This window comes from Nicotiana tomentosiformis, chromosome 5 (assembly GCF_000390325.3).
Source record: "Nicotiana tomentosiformis chromosome 5, ASM39032v3, whole genome shotgun sequence".
Taxonomy (NCBI): domain Eukaryota; kingdom Viridiplantae; phylum Streptophyta; class Magnoliopsida; order Solanales; family Solanaceae; genus Nicotiana; species Nicotiana tomentosiformis.
Window position 1 is genome coordinate 131,311,945 of NC_090816.1, and position 16,874 is coordinate 131,328,818.

Consider the following 16,874-nt stretch of genomic DNA (forward strand, 5'->3'; position numbering starts at 1 on the left):
TTTGGATTAAATGATAGGAACTCAAAGGCTGAACTCATAAAGTTTAAGTTTTGGCTCAGTATTTGACAACCGACACGATCTGGCTAAACATTGAACACCAATATCGTCTTCGTTGTATTTTTCAAACTGCTAACATCGGTCAATATGCTGATGATTGAGTTCTCCTTGATCAGGTTTATTGCACAGTTTTTTTGTAATATATGTTTAATATTATTAGTACTAAATTTCCATCTTGTAGAGAAAGTAACATGTAAACGAAAGATTTGGCTGCATTGAAGATAAAAGACATCCCATAATTTCCAATATTTTAAGAAACTACTCTTAATTCATCATATAATTTCTTAACTAATGTTTCACAAGAAGAAATCAAACTCATTGTTTTATGCCCATAACATCATAAAATACTAGAATTAGACAAAGCAAACCTCCTAATCATTCGGTTTTAAGAGTCTTGGCAACATCAATGACAAACCGGTACTTAACATCACCTTTTGCGAGTCGCTCCAATGCAGTATTTACATAATCCATTGGAATGACTTCAACATCTGCTGTTATATTGTGTTTTGTAGCAAAATCAAGCATTTCTTGTGTCTCTTTCATTCCTCCTATCCCACTGCCAGCTACAAGCTTCCTCCCTGTCATTATATGTAGTAACTCTCAACTTATTTACATTTCTAGGAGCTAAAAAAGAGTTTAAATATGAGACAGTAATTACACGAAAATCTTGATAAAATATAATCCACTCACCCATAAGTAATGGAAAGACTGGTAGCTCGACGGGTTTTTCAGGTGCACCAAGAAATATAAGCTTCCCCTGAGACTTCAATAGCCCAATCAATGGATGGATGGGGTGATCCGCGGATACTGTGTCAAGAATGCCATCCATTGTGCCCATAGCAGCCTATGGATATAGGAAACAATGTCGAGAACCAAAATGTTATTCTATGACAATAGATGGTTGAAGTAAAGAGTTCAAGATTACAAGTAATTACCTGCAACTGATCCGGATTAGTGCTAACTAAAAACGAATCAGCACTGAGGCGTTCAAGAGCTTCCTTCTGTTTATTTCGAGATGTACTAATTACTGTCACCTTTAGCCCCATGGCCTTGGCAAACTTGACACCAACATGACCAAGTCCACCAAGACCTACTACACCAATGTGACCACCTGGTTTGTCTAATCCAAAGTATCTCAACGGGCTGTAGGTTGTAATTCCAGCACAAAGGAGAGGGGCTGCAGCAGCTAGGGGCAAGTTTTCTGGGACATGAAAAACAAAATGTTCATCGACAACAATCATGTCTGAGTAGCCTCCATACGTTGGTGTTCCATCATAGTAGATTGCATTGTAAGTGGCTATTCCCTTGGAACAATAGTTCTCAAGATCGTTGGTGCAGTTTTCACAAGATCGACATGATCCACAATACCCTCCCACAGCAACTTTCTCTCCGACTTTGAACTTTTCTACCTTGCTACCAATCTCAGTTACTTCGCCCACGATCTCATGTCTGAATCCATCAAATAACTATAAGTATGAATAGGACTAATCTTTTGCATGATCCTATGCTGAGCCAAATCCCTTAAAACATTAGGCAACAACTACTTTTGACAAAGGACTAATCTTTTGCATGTAAGCGAAAATGACCTTACTAATAATCAAGAATCTAAAAGTTGAGACCATACCCAGGGACCATAGGGTATAGAGAAGAACCCCATTCATTCTTCAACTGATGAATATCAGAGTGACAGATACCACAAAAAAGAACCTTCAATTTGACATCCTTATCACCAGTTGCCCTGCAAATATCATTTCAAACCAAAAGATTACAAACTTTAATCAAAATGATCAGAACAAAATCTTGTCCTTGTTACAAAAATGATTTCTCAGATAAACTCAAGTGTATTAATTTAAGAGCTTTTGCTTCTCCGTTTACGCCTAGTCACATGAGCTGTAGTGAAGCTACTCACACTCTTATAATTGCAATTAAAAGGTTCTCTAAATGTTAGTAATGATGCATATAGAGATGACAATTATGTGGACCGTGCCATTACAACATAATTGAACAACACAAAGTGATGATGCATACATATAGAAACGACGATTATTTGGACCTTGAAGATGAGCACAACGCCATTGTTGGATAACGCACGCAAGAGGTTAGAGAACAACTCAATCTTGATTCTTCAGTGGAAAATGTGATTTTAAAAAATGATTATCCTAAAGAGATTGTTCAACTACATGTTGAAGACATTCTAAATCAGTTGAACCATGATTCTCTAGTGTGTTTTTTGAACAAAGCTTAAGCGCAAAACAAAGAAGAAACCTATACAACAACGTATCCAATGTATTCCCACGTTGTGGGGTCTTGGGAGAATAAAATATATGACAAACCTTACGTTTTCGAAAAACCCTCGGCTCAAACAATTCTCAGTAGATTTGAACGAGAGAACAGTAATGAAGAGGCCAAAGAAGAAATCCATATATGATCTTTTTGAATTGTAGTAATATGCAACATACTTTATTAGTTAGCACATGTTAAAGTAAAGAGATTTGAGGGTATGTCCATATTTGTATTTTGTAGAGGTTTTACCGTTTTACTCTAGTCTCCCCTGCATTTTGTTCTTGTTAATTTATCTTTTTTAAACAACAAACATAGTGTAATCTTCTGGGAGGTACCTTACTCCTACTTTATGAAAATAAAGAGCATGTTTCCGGTAGATCCTCTGCTCAAGGAATTTATCTTTTTAATTTTTTTTTATCTTTTTTAAAAAAATCATCAAAAGATATATATATACCTTCTGGAGAATTTGAAGGGGGAGAGGAATCCAGAAGTGTCCCTAGCAGCCCAACCAAATGCCTTAACTGGGTGCACTTCCTCTGGTAATTTCTCCATCACACAATTCTCGAATTTTTTTACTAACTCAAAGAAATTCAATTTCACTGCACAATTCTGCTAAGTGTTGTATTATTTGGTGGTAGAACTATAGGTAATGGGGAGATAAATGTTAAAGTGATGGGCTGTATATTATGGTGTCTAAGTATGACACAGATTTGATGGCATTAGTCAATTGTTAGAGAAATAAAATCTTTGAAAATTTGCTTTGTTTCCTTCCAGAGTTGCCAATACGGACTGGCAATTAAAAAAAGTGTTATTTTCAGTGGACCTTAGACACAACAGACATCCGTGTTTACACGCGATCTAGAAAAGGATCGAGCATACCTGATACAAGCATTAGTTTGCTAATTTCACAGTTCAAACCCGTGACATGTAAGTCACACATGAACAATTTTATCGTTGCTCCAAGGTTCCTCTTCCTGTTCGTGAATGACTAACTCAATACTTCCCCTAATTCATTTTATGTAGCACTCTTTATTTTTTGTGCTTAAAACAAATTTACTTTTATTTGGATACTCTTTTTTATTTTAAATTTCTTATTTTACTTTTAATAACATGTTTTATAGCCACGGAAATATTCTGGCAATGTTTAAGACGTTACTATATGAAAAAACATAAACTAAAGAGATATATCGAAGAAGACAAAGTTCCAATAGCGCCAACACTTGTAAGCAATTCTTCCATTTTGGTTTTCAGTTAGAATATGTGTACTGATATTAAATCTCAAATGTGGACAAGTAGATATATTCTCCACTTCACAATATTCAGTAAAGCCAAAATCAATAGCTACAGCCCTAGTTAAGATTTAAACAATTGGAATAAGAATCTAAGAAAATAGTTCGGTAACCATGTCATGTGCCTCCCATGTGACCCGAATGTTCTTTCTGTAAAGTTTTTGTATATTATGTACACCTGCCGTTTGATGAAATGCTTAATAGAATTACCTGCCTTTTCTGTCGATCATTTTTAATAGTATTTTACAAATCAATGTGATTGGACGTTTCAGATTCTGGGCATCTTGAGTTGAATCATTGAGATATGAAGAAAAGATTTAAACATTGCTAATAGACATTGATTGTTGATAGTAAAGTATAACTGAAGATATGCTGAGAATGAGATTATGAGTATAGACGGTAGACCATGAATAGAGTAACGTGAGCGTAGAAGCTTTAGTACGGTGCTGAAGTTCGTAAACATAGTTATGCAAAAACAACAACAAAAAAAACATATCCAGTATTATCCCACACTGTGGGGTCTGGGTAGGGTAGTGTGTACGCAGACCTTATCCCTGCCTTATGAAGATAGAGAGGCTGTTTCCAACAAACATAGTTATACAAAAACAACAACATACAATATTATCCCATACCGTGGGATCCGGGGAGGGTAGTGTGTACGTAAACCTTACCCCTACCTTGTGAAGATAGAGAGGCTGTTTCGAATAGACCATTGGATCAGGAAAGCATAAGCACCACATTAATTAATGAAAGTATAGACAAGAAGGGACAGTACCAAAAAGCCATATAAAAGCAGAATAAAAACAACAAGTTAAAACAATGAAAAAATAGTTATGCAGAAGCATATGAGAAATGTAGTAGAATAGATTTAAAGCAGAAACTGAGCAGCACAGAGGCAGATTAGCATGTGTTATTCTTTAGGAGAACATATTAGCATGTTAGCAGATGCTTAAAATGGCTTCACATTCAAGATGTTTACAAGGATTATCTTGCTTGTCGAACTCTGGTTTCCATAGGCCTAATGAACTGATCTGATCATAGAGGAGTAATTAGTTTCCATCTTCTGGAGAGAGTAACTCGTAAGCAAAAAGATTTGGCTTCATTGAAGGTAAAAGACTTCCCATTCCAATATTTGAGAAGCTACTCATAATTCATTATATATTCTCTAAAGCAATGTTTCACAAGAAGGAATGAAACTCACTGTTTCATGCTCAAAGTATCATAAAATACTAGAATTGTATGAAGTAAAACTCTTAATCATTCTGCTTTAAGGGTCTTAGCAACATCAATGACAAAACGGTATTTAACATCAGCCTTGGCGAGACGCTCCATTGCAGTATTTACATAATCCATCGGAATGACTTCAATATCTGCTGTTATATTGTGTTTTGCAGCAAAATCAAGCATTTCTTGTGTCTCTTTCATCCCTCCTATTCCACTTCCAGCTACAAGCTTCCTCCCTGTCATTATATGCAATTCTCAACTAATTTACACTACTAGCAACTAAAAGAATTTAAATATGAGATGATAACACATTCCTTGCACGGTCATACCAAAATCTAGACAGTGAGAGTAATCAACTCACCCATAAGCAATGGAAAGACTGGTAGCTCGAGGGGTTTTTCAAGTGCACCAAGCAAGATAAGCTTCCCATTAGTCTTCAATAGCCCAACCAATGGTAAGATAGGATGAGTAGCAGCGACTGTATCGAGAATGCCATCCATTGTACCCATAGCAGCCTATGAATACAGGAACCACCGTTGAGTACTACAATGTTATCCCATAACAATAGATATTGGTTCTTATTTTGAGTGATTTCAAAATTTAATGTGCCTATTGCTGAAAAGACACAATATTATGTAAAAGGATGTATCAAATCTTTTGTAGAACACATCTAGTCATTAACAGAGGAGATGTATCCATTCTTAGTAGAAGGACATATCTATTCACTGAAATGTGCCTTGGTTATATTTCACTCTATATGAATACCTACCCCACTATCCCAAGGAATCGATCAGTTAATCTTCCATATGACCTTGACTTCCCCTAACTTTATCCTTTAGTTCTTTATCATTTCACTCTCCTCAAAAGTGTCTGATCTAAATTATTACAAAAGCAGTTGAAGATTTAAGTTATTTGGAGCTTCAATTTGAGTGCACATTAGAAGATTCTTGAGTGGTTAGTTGTATTTTAGGAGTAGGACGTCATTTTACTAATGCACTTATCTACTACGGAGACAGAGACCTCAATAGCGTGCCTCAAACCGGTTTTCTTGCATCCTCGATTTTATCCCTTCATTTATTGTTAGCTATTGCACCTTGTGTGTCATAAAGTTTTCGTCTAGTTAGGACATTCATCTTTAGTATTTTATCCAGCAATAGATGGTAGAGAGAAAGAGTTAAAGATTAGAAGTAGTTACCTGCAGCTGATCCGGATCAGTGCTAATCAAAAACGAATCAGCACCGAGATGTTCAATGGCTTCCTTCTGTTTACTTTGAGATGTACTAATTACCGTTACCTTTAGCCCTAAAGCCTTGGCAAACTTGACACCAACATGACCAAGTCCACCAAGACCTACTACACCAATATGAAGACCTGGTTTATCTAGTCCAAAGTATCTCAACGGGCTGTAGGTTGTAATTCCAGCACAAAGGAGAGGGGCAGCAGCAGCTAGAGGCATGTTTTCTGGGACATGAACGACGAAATGTTCATCAACAACAATCATGTCCGAGTAGCCTCCATACGTTGGTGTTCCATCATGGTAGGTTGCACAGTAGGTAGCTATTCCCTTGGAACAATAGTTCTCAAGATCATTGGTGCAGTTTTCACAAGACCGACATGATCCAACTAGGCACCCCACACCAGCTTTCTCCCCAACTTTGAATTTCTCCACCTTGCTACCAATCTCAGTTACTTCACCCACAATCTCATGTCTGCATCCATCATACGAGTTAGAATTCAAATTTAAAAGTATGAAAGCAAATAGAGCTACTGAATTTGAACGTTGCAAGGACTGATCCTGAACTGAGCCAAAAACACTTAGACCTTAGGCAAGAAATATTAATGTTTGAGTTATATTTCGATACACTTACTGTTTCGAGCCGTGGAAACAGCATGGCAACAACTTTACCAGTTACGCCAAGGTTCCCCTTCACGGCTCAATGCAGGGTAAGGTTGCGTACGATAGATCCTTGTGGTCCGGCCCTTCCCTGGACCCCGCACATAGCGGGAGCTTAGTGCACCGGGCTGCCTTTTTTACACTTACTGTTTAAAAGAAATTTTACACTATCATGTCACACTAGTGGTGAGCACCCTCCACTTCCAACCAAGAGGTTGTGAGTTCGAGTCACCCCAAGAGCAAGGTGGGGAGTTCTTGGAGGGAGGGAGCCGGGGGTATATCGGAAACAGCCTCTCTACCCTAGGGTAGGGATAAGGTCTGCGTACACACTACCCTCCCCAGACCCCACTAATGGGATTATACTGGGTTGTTGTTGTTGTTGTACGTCACATAATCGATAACTACCAGTAACAGTCCATACAAAGTGGGATTAATAACATAGAAATAAGGCAGGTTACTAGCTAGAAGAGGTTAAAATATGCTGATGGTGTAAAATTTCTTTATACCGTCAGCGCTTATAAGTTAAATCCTAATGTTTTGACAAAGGACAAATTTTTCGGATGTAAGCATAAATGACCTTACTAATATCTACTAAGCTCCCATTTAACATGGTTTCTATAACTCAAAAATTAGTTCAAGGGAATCATAGTTTAATTTATTTTTCTCTGAAACTTCATACAGTTTCAGCAACAAATTCTCCTGTTTTAAATCGGGGGTACTCATGCCCACCTCACAGCTGTGATTTCTTAAATGTAATTATTAAGAGGCTATTTCCTGGCTAAACTAAAATTTATGGTGGTACCATAGCTCAAGAGCAATGCTATAAATATGCAATATGTGGTAAATACCAGAAGCTAGTAAAAGAGTTCTGCATATGCATGAAATATAATACTTTCAATAATTTAAAATTGGGATCATACCCAGGGACCATAGGATATTGAGAAAATCCCCATTCATTTTTCAATTGATGAAGATCAGTATGACAGATACCACAATAAAGAATCTTCAATTTCACATCCTTATCACCAGTTGCCCTACAAACACATCATTTGAAACCAAAGAAAATCACAAACACTAACCAAGATGATCCTTTAACCTTAAGTTGACCAAATCAAAATCTTGTCCTTATTACAAAAAATGATATCTTAGACAAAATCAATTACCTTCTGGAAAATTTAAAGGGGGAAAGTAACCCTGAAGTGTCTTTAGCTGCCCAACCAAAAGCCTTAACAGGGTGCACTTCCTCTAGTGATTTCTCCATATCCCAATTCTTGAATTTTCTCTTTTCTTTTAGATGAAAAAGTTAAATGAAAATGGGGTGGCTCAGATAATATTATTATTGGTGGTAGAACTATGGAAAATGGGTGAAATAAAGTGCAAGTGATGGGCTGCTTGTTAATGGTGGATATAAGTATGATGACAAATTGACGTCATTGGTGACGTGTTATAGAGCTAAATTCTTGAAAAGTTGCTTTTGCTTCCTTCCAACATTTGCCAATATGGACTGGTAGGGAAAAAGTATTCATTTGAATAATTCTTTGACAGAACACGTTGGCCATCTTAAATGATAGTAGTAATAATTCTTTAAACATAATTTGGACACGTTTGGCATCTTTGTTGTTACTGTCATTATCTTTATCATTTCCTCCAAAGAAAAAGAGGTTAATGGAATAAACTTTAGTAGCTTACCAAAAATCAGTGGACAGATTCAGTGGCGGACCCGGCGGACCCGGGATTTCAAGAAAGCACGTTTAAAAAAAAATGTTAATACCGTCAAGTAAGATTTGTCCGATGTCTTTTTTTACCTTTAAATTCATAATGCTATCACTGGTGTTTTCAAAATAATCTATTATACGTTACTTACAAGCACAAGTAATTTGAGTTTAAAAAAATAAAAATTTTTATATGAAGAAACAAAAAAGATGATTAACCTGCAATTTGAACTTTGAATTTGCTGCTATGAAGAAAAATGTAGTTCTCTTCGTATTTGTAAAAAAAATTAAATATTTATTACTTTTGGGAGATATTAGCAGACTAGCGGACAAGATAAAAAATTGGAAAAATCATGAATTAGGGCTTAAATCATAAAAAAAGGTCTTTACTTTTAAATTTAATACTTTTGAGTTCCTTTTTAAACTTTTTGAGTAATTACCAAACTGACTTTTGAGAATTTGGGTATTATATGAAGGACTAATTCAACAAATTTTGTTTTAATTTGAAAAAGTCTCTGGGCTTACTCCTTACTAAAAAAAACGCGCCCCGAATGTCCGGGCATACGCCCCGAACGCCCGGGCGTACGCCTCTTGAAACTTTCGCCCCACATCATCGCCCCGGGACATTTTTGGTACGCCTCGCCCTGAAGCTCGCCCCAAAAATGCCTTTTAAAACAGAGGCTATCACAAAATGAACAACTTAAAAAAGTTGCAGTCAACATCCTTTTTTTCTATAAAAGAAAGTTGAACAAAAAATTTAAAATATTTAACAAAGACTACTTACTTTAAGTAAATCTATTAACAATTTATCTATTTAATTTAAAAAATTTATTTCAAAGAATTTCACCTTTGTTACTTTAACTAAAAATCTATTTACCCAGTTTAGAAACCTTCTAGACTCTAGAAATTGAAAAAAATCTAAAATCTGTAATGAAAAAAGACTCTAATTTACAAACAAAAGACAACAAAAAAATAAAGAGTTATGACTTAAGCTAAACTAATATAAATTTATAAGAGAAGAGAGCTTATAAAGTAAATTAATAATTTTAATGTAACATAAAATAAAGAATTTAAGTTGAACTAATAAATTATAAACAATTTAAAGATTACACTTGCATATTTTAGCAAAAATAATGTAAGATTTCATTTTGTAGAAAAGTTTGATCCTTATAAAGTAAAATAAAAAGGAAAATATTTCCTACTATATTTTAGTAAAAAGATGAAATGTAAAATAAAAATAAAGTACAAAAATAGAGATAAAAACTAAAGCACATCGAGGAAAAGGAAGAATTAACTAACAAGGGTAACTATTTATTAGTCCCTTAAGCCTACAAAAACTAGGGAAAAAAAGTTGCACAAATGCTGCAGCCAAGTTTCAAACTCACGACTACACTAAAGTTTGAACCCACTTGAACATATTTCTAAAGGATCATCTTCTATCAATTGAGTTAACCAAAGAATTATATCTATATTTTATAGAATTTAACCTATATAAAATATCAAAAATTTTTAACGAAGCGGGTTCATCTTCTAGGCTCTACATGGGTCCGCCCCTAGACAGATCAATGTTTGAAAATGACTTAACATCCGTGGCACTATCAATAACTCAATATTTAGTTTAAGTTCAAAGGAAAGAAGCCAGAAGTTGTGATAAAATTGCATAGCCAATTAGAAAAATACAACAAACCAGAAACTGTCTTTCAAGTTTGGATAACTATAGAGCTAACATCTTGTTTGGACGGTTATTACTCATCATTTTATAACGTATTGTATTTGTGTTGTATCATTTTATGAATATAAAATTTAGATAGATTTTATTGTTAAATAAAATTTTATTATTTTTTAACTGATAAGTTTACTAAAATACTCTCAATTGTTTAAATATTAAATTTATCAAAAATTACGCATAAAAATAATTTAAGAACTATTGAAAGATAAGTATCATCAGATTCTACTGGGATGCTTGTTAGTATGTTAATGGGGTGTTAAATATCCAAAATTTTCTTCTTTCTCGGTTTGATTATTGATTAGAATGGCGTTTTATCCTTGTAATACCAATACCAATACCAATACCAATTAAAAATAAAAATAACAGTTGGGGATACAAAATGCAAAGAAACGGCCGCTTCTATTTTACATGAAGAAATGGGTGCTGAATAACTCACTTATTAGCAATTAACAAAGAATTGGTTTTAAAATCACGTTAGGGGAAAAAACGAAAGAAAAAGAAGGCAAACCTAGCGGCAAAAGTTCTGGAAAAAAAAAAGGGACGAAGACAAAGTAGGTTATAGGTTGGAGATTTGGAGTTAAAATAAAAAAAAGGTAAAGGGTAAATAGAATTATAGACTAATAAGTTAGGGCATAATTGGAAAGAAAAATAGAAAACAATCCCACCACACCAAATCGGTTGTTTCAAAAAATGAGATTTTTCATTGTTCCGGAACAATGAATTTAACAATACAATACAACCAATTTTAATGAAATAATCAAAACAAACATTGTTTTGGATAACAATACAATACGATACAATAGATAACAATCATCCAAACAAGTTGTAAGCAAAGACAGATATTATTAAAGACTTTTAAAACACACGAGCGAGAAAATAGACAGTGATTTTCAAGAACCCAAAAATGGTTTGATCTTAAGAAGAGTTTGAATGGTTGCCAATATCGAGCACGAATCGATACTTCACATCGGACTTTAGTAGGCGATCGACAGCAGTGTTGACGTAGTCCATTGGCACGACTTCAACATCTGGTGTTATATTATGCTTTGATGCAAAATCTAACATTTCTTGAGTTTCTTTTACTCCTCCTATAGCACTCCCAGTTACTAGCTTCCTTCCTGTTTTCCACGTTATGTACGTCAGTATGAAGTTTAATAGTTTAAGTTATATATACCGTCGTTGTAAGAAAAAAAAAAAGTTATGTGCTTACCCAAAATCAAGGGAAATACTGGCAGTTGAAGTGGTTTTGCATATGCACCAACCATAACAAGCTTCCCGTGAGGCTTTAACATACCAAGCAATGGCAAAAGTGGATGATCTGCAGAAACTGTATCGATAATGCCATCCATTGTGTTCAATGCACCCTGTTATATTTAGCCCACAAAAAACAAAGATTTAGTATAGGTGGTAAAATCAACCCATTTTTTTAGTAATCCGTCCAAGTTTAAACGGTTTAGGCCATGACCTATTTGTTGACTTGACCTAACAGGTTAAATCAGAAATGATCCATCAAACTATTGGTCAAAATGTAACCCAAACCTAATCAAACAAATTAGGAAGAACTTGAGCAAATGATTTGTAAAAAAAAAAAAATTCTCCTTTACAACTTCTTTCAATAAGGAGGTAAGATTGGGTCATGTTGGACGGATTGATTATGACGATGACAAGTTATTCGCCCATCTTAAGAAAAAGGTAACCCGGTGCACTAAGCTTCCGCTATGCGTGGGGTTCGAGGAAGGGCCGTGTCACAATGGTCTATTGTATGCAAGTTTCTGCAAGAGGCTGTTTCCACGAATTGAACCCGTGACCTCGTTGGGTCATTACACAATGTACTAATTAACCAGTTTAGACCTGCCCAAGTTTGACCCGTCCATTTGCCATCTCCAATTTAAAGCAACATAACATATACAATCTCCATTCAACAAACAAAAAAACACTGAATTATACACACCTGAATCTCCTGAGGCTGGCTACTAAGTACAAACAAATCAGCACCAAGATGTTGAAGGGCTTCATCTTTTTTACCAATGGAGGTACTAATAACTGTGACTTTAGCTCCAAAAGCCTTAGCAAATTTCACAGCCATATGACCAAGACCACCAAGACCAACAACACCAATTTGCATTCCAGGCTTATCAAGTCCAAAATATTTCAAAGGACTATAAGTTGTAATTCCAGCACATAGTAAAGGAGCAGCTTCCATTGGCAAATTCTCAGGCCAATGAACTACAAAATGTTCATCAGAAACCATGATATCGGAGTAACCTCCATACGTTACTGTTCCATCGGAGTTAGTACCATTAACAGTCGGTATCTGACCAGGGCAGTAGTTCTCCAGATCATTGTCACAGCTTGCACATTTGCGACATGATCCTACCATGTATCCAACTCCTACTTTATCTCCAACTTTAAAATTCTCAACTTTTGTACCGACATCAGTCACCACACCCACAATCTCATGCCTATGTCAAATAATTCAAGTAAAGACTTTAGTTCTATGCACGGACAATATAAAAAAGCATTTTATACAATCAGATTATCTTGGTACATATGAGTTGATTATCGGATAAACATGAAACTAGCTTTAGTATCACAAATTACTACATAGTGAAAAAATATTATGCATTCAATGCATATAAGTTAAATCCTTTAAGGAAATAAACAAACGAGTCAAATAAGTTAATGTTTTGTAGTTTCGAACTACTACATCTGTTTTCAATTTAGATGGCACATTAACAGCGGCTTGGCTTCGCTATTGCTTATGACTTGGTATATAGTCGTGTAGTTGTCGATTTTATCACCAGAATACCTATATGAGATAGTGGTCGGCCTTTTGAATGCCTTCTTCCTGAATTTTCGGAGAAGCCCTTTACGACTATACTATAAAGGACCGGAGATGTTCACCTTTGGAAACTTAGCTACTTAAGTCCTTATCAGAAAGTCCTTATCGAGAGTCAATTTGACTAAACTTTGAAGCTAAATTAGATTAGTTCAATTTAATATTTTAAGAATAAAATTTAGATATTCAAAAATTATATGAAAAGTATTATAAGTTGCAGTTTTTCTCATGTAAATATTATAAAAAATATATTTTAAATGTTAATCAAACTTACATAGTTTGACTCTCGATAAGCGAAATGTATAAGCTAAATTGAAAAGGAGGCATTACTACTTTGACAATTTGTAGGGGCATGGAGTAGAGTTATTGGCTCCGATGTCAGTCCCAACCACATTTGGGGCTGGCACTGAAGGCAAACTTTATTAACCCATTAAAGATTTAAAGGCTGCCTTCACTCCATCACTTGTGAGAATATTAATAAAATTTAGAGATCTAAAAATAATACACAATTTTTTTTATAGGATCATTTTCTTCTATTAAAATTGTAGAAAATTATGCTGAATCATTTCCCCGTATCATTTTTTGGGTTTGAAATATTGTACGAAGATTAATTCTTTCTTATTTTGTGGAAGTAACTATAGTATAAACATCAAATGCACAAGTTTACCCCCTGTGTTAATTTTATTCTTTTTCCTTTTTTTTTTTGCACCTTACATTAATTTGATTTTCTTCCATTGGATGCATCTCATACTTTAATCCTTTTACGACATCAACTTTTTAAAATTATATCTTTCAATAAAAATGATGAAGAAAAGGTAGACTATTTTTTTTAAAATTACCCCGGAGTAGGGGGTGGAAAGTATACTTGTCTTGAAATGCAAAAAGGAACTGGAAAATCACAACTTAGAAACACAAAAATGAACTGGAAAATCACAACTTCCAAACACAAAAATCAAAATAAAAGGGGAAAGAAAGTGAAGAAATAAATTACCCAGGTACCACAGGATATCTAGTGATTCCCCATTCATTCTTGATAAAGTGAAGATCTGTATGGCAAATTCCACAATACAAGATTTTGAATTGCACATCTTTCTCCCCAGTAGCCCTGCACCATTCAAAAAAAATTTCACATACATGGAACCATTTTTCTAAAAAGAAAAAGTTCAAAAATTTTATGTACTAACAACATAAAAAAATATTTATACAATCAAATCACTTACGATGTAATAATAGGTAAATATCTATGTCCCATTTAGTGATATATAACCAGTTGCGAAGCCAGAAATTTTGCAAAGGATGTCAAAATTTAGTACTCCCTCCGTTTCAATTTATGTGAACTCATTTGATTGGGCACGTAGTTTAAGAAAAGAGAGAAGACTTTTAAACTTGTGGTGTAAAATGAGGCACATATATTTTGTGTGGCTATAAATCATTGCATAAAGGTAAATTGTTTCCAAATAAGGAAAGAAGTCATTCTTTTTGGCACGGACTAAAAAGGAAATAGGTTCACATAAATTGAAACGGAGGGAGTATATATTTATAAAAAATAATTTTTGACCTATATACATAGTATAATTTTCTATATACTCACTATAATTTTTCTATTTGAACACCCTTTATTCTATGTGGCTACGTCATTGTATATAACATGACAAGAATAGTAACTATTAACCTACTAGAATAGGTTAAACTACACTGATCGTGTAAAATATAATGACGTTATGAGTTTGTGTAACTTAAAATGAGTACCTTCTTGAAAAGTTGAAAGGAGAAAGAACCCCAGAAGTGTCTCTAGCTGCAAATCCAAAAGCCTTCACTGGATGCTCTTCTTCTGGAGTTTTTGCCATTTCACTTAATTCAAACTAAGAATGACTAGAAAATGAGACTGAGCAAACGCATAGGCAAAGCCAATATATTTATAGTATTAGTTGGGACGGTTTTTGCTTTTATTACTATTTTGAATTGTTTCAAGAAATATTCAATGGAGAAAAAGGAAAATTTCTACTATACGTGGAGATGGGGCTAAATGAATTTATTTTTGAGCGTAGAAGTAGTTGTATTAGAGAAAAGTAGTAAAGGCTTGCAATAATGGTTCAACTACCAGGTTTGATGAACGTTAATACAACGACAATGGTTTGCCATCAATTTTGGTCCTGAATCTCTTGTGAGACTCGCGCTTTACAGGGAAAATCCATAGTCACACGTAGGGGAGGCAAAATGGTTAAAAGAACACAGTTAACCACCTATATTATTTATTAAAAAATGGGTTGGATAATGAACTTTTTAAAAATGGGTCAAATATGGATAACAACCATATTATCCATTTAGAAAATGGATAACCAACGGGTAACCAATGGATAACTAATGGTTTTAACTTTTACATTTGTAAAACCTCAAATTGGGGTTTCTCAAGTTTGGGAGACTAGGAATTCTCAAAAGTGTTCATATTCAAGAAATCATGTATCCGTCGGTTAACCCGTTTTTTATCCGTATTAAATATGGGTCGGGTCGGATAATTTATCCGTTTTTTCCATTACACGTTTTCAACCCGAACCATTTCCAACCCAACCCGACCGTTTGCCACTCCTAGTCACACCTAGTTACCTTTGAAATCAGCTTATTTTGAAAAATACTTTTATAAAAGTACTTTTCAAAAAATTACTTTCGCTGATTAATTAATTTATATTTGACTAATTAATTTAAAAAATACTTTGGAGCAACAATTAGTGTTTGACCAAACTTTTAGAAAATACTTCGAAATGTATTTTTTTCATAAGTGCTTTTAAAAAAAAGCTACTTTTTCTATTTCTCAAAAACTAGTTCAACTCAAAAATCACTTTTGTTTTCTTTTCTAAAAGCTTGGTCAAATAGTTTAACTTTGAAAAAAAAACACTTTTAGCCAAAATGAAGCTTGGCCAAACAGGTTATATAACATGCATGCTATGTCCATATATAAGTAGCTCATTACAAAAATTGGCCAATTCATAAAATATTACTAATTTTAGCCAAATGTTACCAATATTAGCTAAATAGCTACTTGTAGCAAAAAAATGCCAAAATTTTATTTTCTTTTGAGTGAGTGTTATTAGAATAGATCGGGTACATCTTAAGGAGTTTGAATCTCAATTTTGGGATAATTTGATGGAGTTTGAGGTGGTTTGAATTGAAAATTCGAAGTAGAAGAAAAACATGAAAAAAATGATATGTGTATCATACTGTGTATCATTTGTGTATCACATATGTATCATATTTTGTATTAAATATATATTACATGTATATTCATGTATACCTGTGTGTGAGATGCATGCGTGATACATGTTTGATACATGTGTCGCAGAAGAATTTTTTGAACTCGATTTTAACTACGAATTTTGATACCAAATCAGTCCAAATCACCTCCAATCTTCCTCAAATTTTGAATATTGACTCATCTATATGTTTTCAATGAATTTCAATCATACCCATTAAAAAAAAGAATCTTGCATATATTTATATTTTGTATTTTTTCAACTTATTTGCTATCTCATCTATAAAATTTTCTTTCCATCTTGCATCTAATATTGCTGATCACGCTTAAAAATATGAAAGGAGATCATTGCGTGTGATTATTAGAGAGAAGAACCTTATTTATTTGAGTTTTCAATTTTTATATGTGCTTGGATAATTTTGATAAGTTTATGATTAATGGCTAGAGATTGGTAAATTAAGACTTATTTGTGACATTTGTCTAAGATTCCCTTCAATATATACTTTTATTATAATCATAGTAAATAATATAACCATCAGATGTGGGTAAATCATGGGTGCATGTGTTTGACAGAAAGACCAAACAAGTCTTTACCATTAA

At 34.1% G+C, this 16,874-nt stretch overlaps 3 protein-coding genes across 4 annotated transcripts; all 3 read right to left on the bottom strand.

Annotated features, from left to right (window-relative positions):
• Nucleotides 1-251: 251 nt before the first annotated feature.
• Nucleotides 252-3,039, bottom strand: LOC104114761 (probable mannitol dehydrogenase). 2 transcript variants are annotated; one of them, XM_009625275.4, is made up of 5 exons: nucleotides 2,795-3,039; nucleotides 1,682-1,795; nucleotides 993-1,506; nucleotides 748-901; nucleotides 252-635 (listed from the first exon to the last, which is right to left on the bottom strand). In XM_009625275.4, the coding sequence occupies exons 1-5, from the start codon at nucleotides 2,890-2,892 to the stop codon at nucleotides 433-435; spliced, it is 1,083 nt and encodes a 360-aa protein (XP_009623570.1). In that variant the 5' UTR covers nucleotides 2,893-3,039; the 3' UTR covers nucleotides 252-432. The 2 variants fall into 2 exon arrangements, with proteins under 2 accessions (XP_009623570.1, XP_009623571.1); XM_009625276.4 differs by lacking the exon at nucleotides 2,795-3,039 and adding an exon at nucleotides 2,111-2,257.
• Nucleotides 3,040-4,731: 1,692 nt separating this feature from the next.
• On the bottom strand, nucleotides 4,732-8,387 carry LOC104114760 (probable mannitol dehydrogenase). Its single transcript, XM_009625274.4, has 5 exons — nucleotides 7,911-8,387; nucleotides 7,668-7,781; nucleotides 6,049-6,562; nucleotides 5,215-5,368; nucleotides 4,732-5,089 (listed from the first exon to the last, which is right to left on the bottom strand). The coding sequence occupies exons 1-5, from the start codon at nucleotides 8,006-8,008 to the stop codon at nucleotides 4,887-4,889; spliced, it is 1,083 nt and encodes a 360-aa protein (XP_009623569.1). The 5' UTR covers nucleotides 8,009-8,387; the 3' UTR covers nucleotides 4,732-4,886.
• A 2,450-nt stretch (nucleotides 8,388-10,837) lies between these two features.
• Nucleotides 10,838-14,996, bottom strand: LOC104114759 (8-hydroxygeraniol dehydrogenase-like). Its single transcript, XM_009625273.4, has 5 exons — nucleotides 14,777-14,996; nucleotides 14,019-14,132; nucleotides 12,140-12,650; nucleotides 11,399-11,552; nucleotides 10,838-11,306 (listed from the first exon to the last, which is right to left on the bottom strand). The coding sequence occupies exons 1-5, from the start codon at nucleotides 14,872-14,874 to the stop codon at nucleotides 11,104-11,106; spliced, it is 1,080 nt and encodes a 359-aa protein (XP_009623568.1). The 5' UTR covers nucleotides 14,875-14,996; the 3' UTR covers nucleotides 10,838-11,103.
• Nucleotides 14,997-16,874: the final 1,878 nt, after the last annotated feature.

Bases quoted from the DNA above. Each gene is read 5' to 3' on its own strand.
- LOC104114761 (XM_009625275.4), bottom strand. From the start codon at position 2,892: ATGGAGAAATTACCAGAGGAAGTGCACCCAGTTAAGGCATTTGGTTGG. The intron at 1,507-1,681 runs GTATGGTCTCAA...TGATGGATTCAG, and splicing joins CTATACCCTATGGTCCCTGG to ACATGAGATCGTGGGCGAAG. The intron at 902-992 runs GTAATTACTTGT...CTATATCCATAG, and splicing joins CTAATCCGGATCAGTTGCAG to GCTGCTATGGGCACAATGGA.
- LOC104114760 (XM_009625274.4), bottom strand. From the start codon at position 8,008: ATGGAGAAATCACTAGAGGAAGTGCACCCTGTTAAGGCTTTTGGTTGG. The intron at 7,782-7,910 runs GTAATTGATTTT...ATGTGTTTGTAG, and splicing joins CCCTTTAAATTTTCCAGAAG to GGCAACTGGTGATAAGGATG. The intron at 6,563-7,667 runs GTATGATCCCAA...TGATGGATGCAG, and splicing joins CAATATCCTATGGTCCCTGG to ACATGAGATTGTGGGTGAAG.
- LOC104114759 (XM_009625273.4), bottom strand. From the start codon at position 14,874: ATGGCAAAAACTCCAGAAGAAGAGCATCCAGTGAAGGCTTTTGGATTT. The intron at 14,133-14,776 runs GTACTCATTTTA...TGAATGGTGCAG, and splicing joins CCTTTCAACTTTTCAAGAAG to GGCTACTGGGGAGAAAGATG. The intron at 11,553-12,139 runs GTGTGTATAATT...TAAATATAACAG, and splicing joins GCCAGCCTCAGGAGATTCAG to GGTGCATTGAACACAATGGA.